At 34.5% G+C, this 12,684-nt stretch overlaps 1 protein-coding gene and 1 pseudogene across 3 annotated transcripts; one reads left to right on the top strand and one right to left on the bottom strand.

Moving 5' to 3' along the window:
* Positions 1-493: 493 nt before the first annotated feature.
* Positions 494-3,444, top strand: LOC140838855 (glucan endo-1,3-beta-glucosidase 5-like; annotated as a pseudogene).
* A 140-nt stretch (positions 3,445-3,584) lies between these two features.
* On the bottom strand, positions 3,585-7,602 carry LOC140838853 (BTB/POZ domain-containing protein At5g47800-like). Of its 3 annotated transcripts, XM_073205462.1 has the most exons (7): positions 7,463-7,602; positions 6,527-7,360; positions 6,259-6,369; positions 6,107-6,176; positions 5,619-6,017; positions 4,803-5,543; positions 3,585-4,313 (listed from the first exon to the last, which is right to left on the bottom strand). In XM_073205462.1, exons 3-7 carry the CDS (start codon positions 6,315-6,317, stop codon positions 3,819-3,821), a joined length of 1,764 nt encoding a protein of 587 aa, XP_073061563.1. In that variant the 5' UTR covers positions 6,318-6,369; positions 6,527-7,360; positions 7,463-7,602; the 3' UTR covers positions 3,585-3,818. The 3 variants fall into 3 exon arrangements, with proteins under 3 accessions (XP_073061563.1, XP_073061561.1, XP_073061562.1); XM_073205460.1 differs by lacking the exon at positions 6,527-7,360 and having other exon boundaries at positions 5,619-6,023; positions 6,259-6,375; positions 7,463-7,549; XM_073205461.1 differs by lacking the exon at positions 6,527-7,360 and having other exon boundaries at positions 6,259-6,375; positions 7,463-7,547.
* Positions 7,603-12,684: the final 5,082 nt, after the last annotated feature.

The following is a 12,684-nucleotide window of genomic DNA, read 5'->3' as shown; positions in this document are numbered from 1 at the left end:
ATTCCATGTTGAATCAATACAAGAATATTTTTATGTACTACTGATTAACAAATAAATAATGTAAAAATACAATATAAAATCAATTTACCATAACATTGTAAACAGAGGTATTGCTGGTGTGATCCTCTACAGCCGTTTGTATCATATGGTGTGTGATGTATGATGTCATTTGACCATACTCTTAAAAAAATTAAGTGTTTAAGATCGAGTTTGGCTTGATGAGATTGTAAATTTTGAAATCAAAGTTCCAAAATATTTTTTCCAGATTAAGTTCAAGCAAACTCATTGGAAAAAAGATCAAAGGAATTGGATGCAACCACATTATGCATCAGAGAATTGATCGAGTTCTAGCTCGTCTGAAAAAAGAAGATAACGATATTCGATTAAAAATCATAATGACGACGCACATTATATGATCCATAAGTTATCTTATCGATGAAAAACCAAGTTCTTTTCTTCCTTCATGTACAAAAAGTCAAACACAGTTGGCCGTTCATTGTTGGCACCATGGACCCATAAAGTTCAAGCAACCAAGTTCCATTCTTCCTTCTTTTCAATTTAAAAACTTTATTAAATTTGCCGTTTATATGATTTTAGTTATATATTTATTATACGGCCGGTTTAAACGCTAATCACCTTTCCCTCACACGGGCCGACCGCCGTCAAACGAAACGGTTTCACGTTAATGAACTGTGTCCTCTCTGAAATTCCTCGACCGGCGTTTGAAAATGGCGACAGCACGTTTTTCCGGCGAAATCTTACTGCTGTTGTTTTGCATGTCTGCAGTGGCGGTGGTAGTGGAGTCGGGCATATGAGTGAACTAGGGAACTTTGGCACTCCACCGTCTGTTGCCGGAGACGGTGGTGCTTCTCTTGAAAGACAACAAGATATCCAAGGTGAAGCTGTTTGATACTGACCCCAGTTCGATGCGGGCATTAATGGGAAGTGAGATTGAAGTTATGGTTGGGATCCCAAATGAAATGCTTGCTTTACTGAGTGCTTCTACTTCTGCTTCTGATTTATGGGTTGCTCAGAATGTTTCCAGTTACATGGTTAAAGGGGGTGTCAATATCAAGTGTGTTTATTCCGGTAATTCTAGTTGCGCTTTCCGATTTTAGATTTTGTTTTTTTATTGTGAATGGTTCTGATCTTTATGCTTGGTTAGTTTTATTGCACTTTGATGTCTTCAAGCTTGGATTTTTCTCCTTGTATGCATTCTTTTGTTGACTGCTTCTGTTCTGTCGGAAGTTGCTTCGGCCGATTCTGGCAAAGGCAAGAGTATTTTTTTTAAAACTCATTATCTGATGTCCTAAATTATAAATGCTGCAATTATTTGAGCATGATTTGAAGATGTATCAAGATGGATTCGTTGAGACTAATTGTGTTGTTCAGTTAGACTAAACAACGCGCAAATTACCTGGATAGAAAAATCCTTTTTCCACGAACAGGTTTAGCTCTTGCGGTTTTATAAATCCTTGGGACGTAAGTGCACTTTCAATTCTTCAATAACTCTACAAGTCTCTGCCTCTTTGCCTTGAAATTTATGCGCAGAAAGCAAGATGCTTGGAATATAGCCTGAAAGTGAATTATCTCTCTTGGACAAATGAACATGAAGTTTCTCAATACATCTAGAAAAATTTTGGAGCCTCATTTGGTGAAATCTTTGGCAGTGATAATAAATTTTTATTTATTAGTAGAAAACTTGAATTAACATTGCTGCTTACCGTTTAAATTTTCTTCACATTGCTGATACTTACAGTGTCATTGCAGATATATTGCTGTAGGAAACGAGCCCTTTCTGAATAGTTGTTCTGGTCAATTTCAATCTTATGTTTTACCTGCTCTAATGAATCTACAACAGTCTTTAGCAAATGCAAATCTTGTGGGCATGGTAAAGCTGGTTGTACCGTGCAATGCTGATGCCTATGAATCTAATCTACCATCACAAGGAACCTTCAGGCCTGAGCTTACCCAAATTATGACTCAGCTCGTCTCTTTCCTGAATTCAAATGGTTCGCCTTTTGTAGTGAATATTTACCCATTTTTTAAGTCTCTATGGAAACTCAGATTTTCCTCAGGACTACGCATTTTTTGAGGGTACAGCTCATCCTGTGATGGACGAATCAAATGTATACTATAATGCATTTGACGGTAATTTTGACACCTTGGTTGCGGCTCTCAGCAAGCTTGGATATGGTCAGATGCCCATTGTTATAGGAGAGGTGGGTTGGCCAACAGATGGAACTGTTAGTGCTAATTACAATGCTGCGAGGGCCTTCAACCAGGGTCTTGTGAATCATGTTCTAAGAAACAATGGGACGCCTTTAAGACCAGGTGTGCCTCCTGTGGATATATATCTTTTCAGTCTCCTTGATGAAGGGGCTAAAAGTATACTCCCCGGAAACTTTGAGAGACACTCTTTTGATGGGCAGGCAAAATATTCGCTGGACCTCGGGTATGGATTATTAAAGAATGCAAATAATGTTCAGTATCTTCCTTCTAGATGGTGCGTGGCTAATCCTACCGAGGATCTTTCTACCCTGGAAAACCACTTCAAACTTGCTTGTAGTTATGCCGATTGCACAACACTCAGCTATGGGGGATCTTGCAATAATATCGGTGAGAAGGGAAACATATCATATGCTTTCAACAGCTACTATCAGTTTCAAAAACAGAATGCACAGAGCTGCGAATTTGATGGACTCGGGATTGTCACGTTCTTGAACCCTTCGGTTGGTGGTTGCAAATTTCTTGTTGGGGTTACTGATGGTGCAGCAGTATTTAGTTTGAGCAATGCAAATATTGCTAATTATTTTTTGGGGATTTTACATACTTCTGGTGTGATCAGTCTTCTGGAATGGGGTTCTGAGGGTTTCCCACTTCTAAAACCGACACATTGCAAAAGAAAAGAGAATACTGCACAGATAGATGAATTAGACCTTATAACTTACGTTAGATTATGTACCATCATAGTATTTATTCAAGGGTTTATGTTAAGCTTGTATCTGTATTTCGCCAACCGTTGCATTGTACTAGATAAGACTGAAGAAATTTTATGCGGTCATGGTGGTTGCAAAAGAATATGTGGTTATTCTTATTTATAGCTGTTTGATAATTGTCATTCTTTTTCAAATTTCTTGTTGGGGTTGCTGATGTTGCAGCAGGCTTTAGTTTGAGCAATGGAAGAATTATATCATTGCTAATTCTTTTTGTGGATTTTACATACTTCTGGTGTGATCAGAGTTTTCTGGAGTGGGGTTCTGAGGGTCCCTTCTTCTAAAACTGGCATGTTACAATAGAAAAGAGAATATTGCGCAGATAAATGAGATGAATTGGACTTTAGATCTTGTGTTAGATTATGTACCATCATAGTATACTATTCAAGAATTCATGTTAAGCTTGTATCTGTAGTTTTGCCAATTGTTGCATTGTACTAGGTAAGACTGAAGAACTTGTATTGCAGTCATGGCGGTTGTGAAAGAATACGTGTTTATTCTTATTCATAGATGTTTGATAATTGTCATTCTTTTGCTTCAATCTATAATCAAATTCTCTAGAAAAGTCCAGAACATCACGGGAGACAATTAACAGGAATTATGAATAGTTCTATACATAAATGGGGTTACATGTGGTGTTTTGTTTACAATTTCAGACGCAGAACTCAGAATGATCTCTCCTGCCCATTGCACAAGAAAATTATTATCATGAAGTATATAGATTCTTGGTGTGTTATGTTTCTCTGCCTTTGCTCTAAGTTTGCTGAGACTCTTCTTACTCAAGCTTTTTTTACTGGAATTCAATTTACTGATCCTTGTGCGCTATCGTTCTCTGCCTTTGTTGCTATGATTTTTCCCTGAGATTCTTCCTTCTTTAGCTTTCTCATGAGGATTCAAATTTGAATGCTGAATTTCAGATATCCCTTCATCTCTAATTTTCCTTCCCTTTCTCATTTCTTGCACCGCACTGTCCCTTATTTTAAAGCTTAGTTCTGGTCTTAGTTGGAACTTATCATCATAATTTCTACCACCCTTTCCTTTACTCGAATGATGGTTGTTTGTGCTTAATTTTAATTTGTTCATGTCATCTCTGACTACCGAGGATTGATCTGATGTTCTGTCTTTTATATTTGTTGTAGTGTTGCCTCTCTCTTGTTCTAAGCCTTTCTCTTGTTCGAAGAAGAGAAGTTGCACCACGGTTCTCAAAGGCAATCGATCGTTTTTCACTGCATGTGAACGTACTTCTGGCGACAATTTTTGGCAATCAAGAATCCGGCAGAGGTGCTTCTTATCCATTTTACTCAGATCAGGATGCTCCTGTTGTCAAATGTACATGCAAGAAGTTTTCAAATGAATACTCGAAATCAGAATGCATAAGATTAGGAAATGCTTATACATTTTAAAATAGAAAAATATTGGGCAATAACAATCGATAATATAGCGGTGGCTGTTATATCAATCAGAACACGATGCGTAGACTAATCTAAATTGAAAAAAAATATGAGTTTTAGTTGTTACTAATAACTATAGGCCGTCGGTATTATGATTGATATTATAGTTGAGATCATGTGCTCGATTATCATGAATTGCAAGTTGGAATAATGATTAAGAGGGGATATTGGGAATTTACAGTTGCCTATATTATTTCTATATGGTACAATGTCGCAGGTGATATTTTGATTTGTTCTATAGTTGAAAATATTTGAGTTTTAACTTTGCGGACCTATAGCCTTTGTTATAGACGAATATGCAGTTTTGCAAGAATATTATTGAATGAATTGATTCATCACACTATTAGAACAGTACCTTGAGATAAATGTTGATTGCCTTGTACAGGTTATCGTGATCTGTACGTGCAATTTCTGGCAGTGTTTCAGCTAAAGACGTCATTTTTTTAACCGGCAGGTTGGCATCCTTCGAAACCACTTGCAGGTATGAATCGATGAGCTTTCCAACATTTTTAATCGATCTTAGTGACAGGCTTTCATCTGTTGGAGTTTGTCTTTTCCATTGCCTCAAAAAACTCTCTAACACTGTCTGCACCAATTCGATGTCATACGAAGTTTGATCATTTGATACTCGATTAGGAAGCAGCAAGTCATCCAACGCCGCATCCTCGAGCTGCAAACCTGAAAGCCTCAAAAGTTCTGCTTTTGTCACTTGAGACACTCCAAGAAAATTTGAGATGCTAACGAGTCTTAGCAAGAACTTAACCGAGACAGATCCTTTATCTGCTGGAACCAGGCTGACAATATTTTCAAGAATTCTCTGCTTCCTGTCCGAAGAATCTTCATCTTCCACTTGAGACGTTGACCCTTCGTTCAATCCTGTATTAGTGATGTCTGGCAGCCACTGACACGCATAGACATGCAAAGCTTCACCAATTAGCTGTGGCTGCAGCATATTTGTTGATTTTATAGCCATAACTATGCATCGAAACATGTCAACATCTAGGAAAGATATGTCCTCTGTCCACCAATCTTTTGGCACGGACTCTCGACGATTTTTTTGGTATCCTGGTCTGGTATATGTATAAGACCATGAAACCTGAAGAGGACTTTCATATAAATCAAATTTTTATGCTTAGGTGACTCAAACCAGATACGAAGTACAGATTCTTACCTTGTGCGGAGGTGTTAGTATCTTGTCGACAATGGATTCAACACATTTTTGAATGATACCGAGGCTTTCTGACCACTCGTATATCCGTCTAGTATTCTGAAGAGTCACAACCGAGTCCTTCCACCCCTCAAGAATGCAAGATGAGAGAAAAGCCTCCAATTTCATGACAAAGTTCCCAGTTTCGACTTTCTCGGTCATTCCAAGGTATTTGGCAGCACAAAAGGCTGATACGAAATTGTGGGCGCTGAGGTTAATTGTTATCCCATAGCAATACTTGGCACAAAGCTCAAAAGCCTCCTCTCCTCCTGGAATATCGTGTAGGTTCAACGTGACGTTGCTCGAATCTTCAGAATCTGAGGTGAGTTGTTGCAGTAGCCCACACTTTGGAAGAAGAGGATACTGTAGCTAGGCATGCCAGAAACAAGTATTATACGAGTGATCTATGTTGGCTTTGAATGATCTACATTTTTACCAGCAACAAAATTTACCTTGTGGAGAAGATAGATTATGTTGTTTATTTGAATGGTAAGGTTGCTCGGTACATCAGATATAACGCTCCTGAAAATTGTGATCCGCAGTCAATTGTCATCGCATCATCTCGATCAGCACTACACAACTGCAGCAGAAAAGTCATGCTTACCTTGTAGCCTCCTCTGTGATGAAGGTGTCTGGCCGGTTCCCCAGTTTCATAAACTTCATTTTCGTAACAATTATTATGCGTTCGAGATGAAGAAGCTCATAGAACTTGGTCCTATTCCTTCAAAGAAAAATAATGACCGTAAAATTAACTGGTGCACACGCAGGCAGAAAGTAAACTCTAAAAAACAAATCGAAGCCAGCCCTTTTATGATTTTTCATTGAGACTTTGTTCAATATGAAAAGAAAAACAATAAAAATCTCATTTTCACCATTCATCAAGTATCAAGGAAGAGGTCAGATAGAATAGGTGCACTCCCTTTGATCTGCATCACAAGAAAAAATCAGAAAGAAAAAATAGCATACTTATTCCAAGAATTCTAAGTTCTGCTGCACGTGGGCTGGGTAGGACGAGCAATTTTCTACGAAGATCCTAATCCCGAAGGGCCTAGACATATTCAGACCACGATCTACTGACTGCAAGAACTTTTTCTGCCTTTAGTTTTGTGGGTATTTGGAATCTTTACATAAAGACCATAGAAAGTATGGCTCATGGTGCACACTCAGTTTTGATGCATTACTTTTCCACATATCAAGGGAACAGAATAAAACATGACAACTATGTAAAGAAGCCAAGCACAGTGAAAACCTCACGTTTGGACAAGAAAACTGTGAAGCAAAGTAAAGCACCATGTTTCAATAGCTTGGCATATATATGGAAATTTTAGCCAAATTTGATACCAGATTGGTAAGTATACTTAACAAATTTCCAATAGACAGTTTTGTGAATTTCTCTGTCCATACTCTATCGGAATTGTGCTATAAAGTTGGCAAAGTATCTTCATGACCATATTAACTTTTAAGCAGAGAAACAACATAACTTTCACACTTCATTATCAAAATAAGCATCGAAATAGTAAATCAAACAATCCAAACTTGCCACAAATCGAAGTTTTTTCGAGCTCACAGCAAAACGAGCTGAGTTACTCTTCAAGCATGTAACGATACCGTAAACGAAATCGACGACGGAGGAGGAGGAAGAAACGAGGGAAGCGTGGCTGATTATTTATGGGGTCATTTTGTTTCAAATCAAGAAAGGCCTGCCACTGAAAACATACGACACCAAATTACAAATATGTGGATACTTTATTAATTGTGAGCTTAGTCAACATTGCAATGCATCAAATCGAAAGCTAATGATAACATACTTGAATGTTAGAACAAAGAAAAGATGAGTATCTTTCATGAATATTGGATCGAACCAGACGGGCAGTCGCCTTCCTCCATAGAAAGATAACAATGAAACCTACTTTTAACTATATATATACAAGATATATCAACCTTTTTTTTTTATTCCTTAGATTCTTATTCATGCAATGCAAGTGGGCAAGCCCCACCATTTCTTGAAAAGAGTTTTCCCAAGAAGTGAGGCCATCGAGATATCAATCTTACGAGGCTTAAACATACATTCATACTCTGAAAGTGATCGAATTTATGATATGAAAAAGTTACTTTAAAGATTAAACTTTTTTTCTCATATTTAGTGGGCAAGTATTACAACTTTTATCTGTTTAATGTATAAAATCTTATATATATTTCTAAAAATCAAGTTTTAGATTATTTTCATGGAAAAAGAAATCACTTTAGCAGCAGAATCTGCTCCCACCACCTTGAGAATAGGAAGATCCTGATGAGTGCCACTACTATGATGATAGTTTCCTCCACTAGGATGATGGTGCAATCTCCTTTCTTGTCGGCCACGTGTCTTGTCATGTACCGTTTGATTTGTGTTGGACATCAGAGAATCTTGACAGGACTGGTCGGAGTTGAGATTTGGTGATTTGCTTATGTATGTATATTGTTGGTGGTTTTGGAGGCCAAAGCATCCCATTCATCCATCCCCCTCCCCCACCCATTTTTCCCACTCCTTCTCTTAGTGCGCTTACACGCGTGGGCGTGGCTTAATTTGGATGTTACTTGTCCCCCTTCGATAACTATTTTTTTAAAATATGGTTTCACCTTAATTTCAAGAAGTGGCAAGTTTAAGTTTTGGATCCCAATACACTTTTAAACTTGAGCAGGTGAGACGAGTCAACCCTACCGATATTCATAATAAAAAGTAATATTTTTTATTGATGACCCAAATAAGATATTTGTTTCATAAAATACGATATATGTCTACTTTGTAATTAGAAATATTAAACAAGAAAATAATTTATAATTTGACTGGATTTACTCAAAGTAAAAGGTTCATATCCATGCTCTGATTTTTGTACAATATTTTACGCACTTTGATGAGGATGAACCGAACCCATCATTCTCATGATGAATTACTATGATGGCTATCATTGTGTGCGTAAAGTTTAATTTTTAAAAAATATTTGATGTCATTGTTTAGGGATCTGATTTAGCCTTTTTTACAGGATAAAAAAGACACCATGCCACTTGCGTCGTGTGTCAACTTCCAAGACAAGTAAATTGTTGATATTTTGTTTATGTATAAACTATTTGTTAATTTCTTACGTTGTCAATATTCAAAGATATAGTCTCTCTAAGAAAAATCACACGCCAAGTGGGAATCAATCTTTCAAATAATTTTGCGAGAAAATAATTTTGCATACTTCTTATCTATTATATTTTATTATTATAAAAATATTAGTTTTTATTATTTGTTTATTAAATTATCCTCATGTCTTGTTTGTCTTTTGGTATATCTTATGTTTGTCTTTTGATATCACTTTGGTTATTTAGTCATTTTCCTATTTAACTTTGACAGTTCTTCTTTATTTGGTTTTGGTTGGGCGGTTTAGTTCAAGAGTTACATATCGAGGTTCACAGTTCACTCTTGATATCGCTATTATCTTCGGCAGCATCCATTAATTCGAAACTTAATTTGTAAGTCATATTTCAACCCAAATGTTTTTCAGATGTCACTAATAACCAACGAACGACAAATATTTTTTCTTATATGTATTCTATTTCAATGAAAACATGATGAGTCGATCTACTTATAAGTATTATATTTACTGTTATATCGTACTTTTATAATTGTTATGTTTGTCGAATATTAGAATTTGAATCTTCTTCTTTTTTCACTTTGGTTGGATGATTTAATTTCATAATTACATTTCGAACATCAAGGTTCAATTTCTTTATTATATATGTTGCTTTGCAGACTTGGAAGTTTTCCTATCTCAGTTATGTTTTAAAAAAAAAACCGTCACATTTAAATAGCGTATAGTTTCAATTTACAGCTTTAATTTAAATAAATTTTTGTGGGCAATGATCATTATTTTCATTTTCTCTTGAAGGTGTTGAGTTTTTTTGAGCCAAATGAGTTAATATACTTCGATTTCAAAAAACAATCAAAATGAACGAAATTATATTAATGGTAATCTAATATGTAGTGCTTTGATTGATCTATGTATAATTAATATGTGTCATTCAGTTTTTATTCATCTACTTTTTATTTGTTGAATACATAGATTTTTATATTAATAAATATAAATTTAACTTTTTTCGTACAAAAATAAAATCAAGAATTTTCATTCATGTGCATTAGATTTGGTTATATTTCTCATCAATATAATTTTATCCATATATATGTCTTCTAGTTATTTTAGTTTGTGTGTGTTTTTTTTTTTAAATGTTCAGCAATTCAATCTCTTATATTGTCCTTTATATTTTAGTCAATTGAAATATAAGGTCATTTAAATTAAAACATATTCAAGGTAAATTATTTATCGCAAAATTTTCAATTTCCGTAACTATCGGATTATAATGATTTGCATTACTTCATTTCATAACAATTTTAATTAACACATTTAATTAATATTTTTTAAAATCGTATTTTAATTTCATTTGAATATGTGATATTTAATCGATAAAAAGTTTCTTAGTTTTTTATGCAACTACAATGCATATTCTTCTTATTATTACTTTTATAACGTTTATATATTTGATTATGTAGTTTTCATTTTATAATAATTTCATATTATGATTCAAGTAATTCGAATCGATTTTTTTGTCAACCAATAATGATTCCTCAACGCGATATTTTATTGTTTCTTCATTTTTTTCCGAACAATTAAACTTTATATAACATATTTTAAAATTATTTTCCCCCAAAATTGTAATTATAAAATTGTTTAATTTATTTTCAATTATCATTGTGTTACGTTGATATTATTTAACGAAACTATATACGACTCTTATGGTTTTTCTATGTTTTAACTTTATTGAATTGCTAATTGATAGATTTTTTAATATCATTTATTCGATGAAAATATTGAGAAAATGTGGTGTATTTTAAAAAATAAAAATATAATTTTTTCTTGATTCTTAATTTTCTTCTTTCTTTCTTTTTTCCTCTTATTTTATTTTCAACATGATTGTAAATAAAAATTCATATTCATGAATAATTGGACTATGACGTCGAGGTGATGTCATTTTTAAAAATAAAACAATACAATTAAAAATTTTAATTTACGTTTTCTATTTGATATATAGATATGAGTTCATCTTTCTCACCCTTTATTATTCATATTTAGACATAATAAGATGACCTTTTATCATATGATTTTAAATAATCTGTTAGACTTAATTTTGTTGTGGAGATGCTAGTAAAAACCAGTAGATGCTGGCTTAAGTACAAAACCAGTAGATGTAAATAAGCAGAAAACCAGAAGCACTTATACCGCGCTAAAACTAGTAGCAGCACTTGTCAAGTACTGCTTAATCTAGCTAAAACCAGAACTAGAAGGAATACAAAACTTGAAATAAACACTAGCAGAATTTTGCGAATCTCAAGTCTTTAAATATTATCGTTGATCTATTAACGTGATACTAGAATTTATTGCTTCATTAAATGTCATTAAATGCTGTACGAGAACATTTAAGACGGTTTACTATTTTTGGTCTGAACTGAGACTGATTATTTTAGTGTATTCTGCAGGGTCCATTTTCAGCAATAAAGCTGAACCACTGAAAAGTCAAAAGAGCCGTTCAGTTTTTAGAACATTGGAGAAAGCCTATATATAGAGACGAAGGACTTTTCAAGAAACTAGAAGTGAACGAATCTCAATCAGAAAAATATCATTCGAGCATCGCTAGAACTTTCAGTCATCTTAAAAGCTCAACACTGAAAAATCATCACACGCTTCATTGCATACTTTTGATCATTCGAGATCATATTGTGCTAGATGTTTTCGTTATCTCTTTTTAAGCTATTCACTTCACTATCTCTTTAATAGAAAAATTTGTAACTGGAAAAGAGTCATTTCCAGAACTTAAGATCATTCAAGTAGTTGAGTTGTAAAACTAAGAGTTTCAGTAGGCGAAGGGTAAGTCCTGTTGAAGTGGGTGTGTACAACTGTTGTACTGTATTCACCAAAGTCTTTTATTGATACCTTCTGGAAACAGAAGAAGGGGAGACGTAGAAGATTCATCTTCGAACTTCCAGAAACAAACCCTGTGTCATCTACTGTTTTTCTGTTTTACTATTTTTCACCTACTAACCAACAGATCGTTTCCGCACATTATCTTGTGATCTGTTGGTCTTTAAACCTGAACAAAGAATCGCTAGCATCTCTAACAGGATTCTAGCACATCATTCTGAAAAATCGATTAAGTTTGCCGTTGAGTTCATTCACCCCCCTCCTCTAAACTCAACCCGATCCTCAACATAATCAATTTGAAACGTCCACTACTCGTTTTTATTTAAAATGTACTAGAATTTTTTTTCTTTGTTAAGCTTTCGGCCAAACACATACACATATATATAAATATTTTGCATCATTTAAAAATAAACCAACCAACCCAATATTTGAAAATCGAAAAAACACAATTCGAAACATTAAATAAAAAACGTCAACCCAACCTAAATTTAACATTCTTCAAAATAAAGCATAACATCTTAATCCCTCAAAAATCTTTCAAAAGCATCATAAGTCATAAAATCTTTAAAGTAAACTTAATTCATAAAAGTAATGCGGAAAACTAGCAAAGATCCTCGGGTTATGTACATAATCAGTCCAGCTAGTTCAACCATCAAGTCCTCCAGAAAAATAATGCTGACCTACATCGATGACACATAGTGAGTCTGATGACTCAGCAAATCTTAATCATGATAACAAGTAGTACTTATACAATTACATGCATCAATAAAATACTTTTGCTAAAAATAGCTTTTTATTAATATGCCTAACTTTAAACCTTTCATCATAAACATTTCCTTTCATCATGTATATGTTTTCCTTTTATTGAAGTCAAATCATTAATTGTAACTTCGTTTCAGTTGTAGGTCGATGGATCCATCTACGTATAACCATGGTAACAGGCGGCGGGGAAATCAGCGACACTCTCAGCCATCAACTGAGCATTGGCCTTACATATCATCATATAATTTCGATGGAAATACGATCGTCAGTCT

Source organism: Primulina eburnea, chromosome 8 (assembly GCF_022965805.1).
Source record: "Primulina eburnea isolate SZY01 chromosome 8, ASM2296580v1, whole genome shotgun sequence".
NCBI lineage: Eukaryota > Viridiplantae > Streptophyta > Magnoliopsida > Lamiales > Gesneriaceae > Primulina > Primulina eburnea.
The sequence above is the reverse complement of the archived record's forward strand: the minus strand, read 5'-3'. Positions and strand labels throughout refer to the sequence as shown.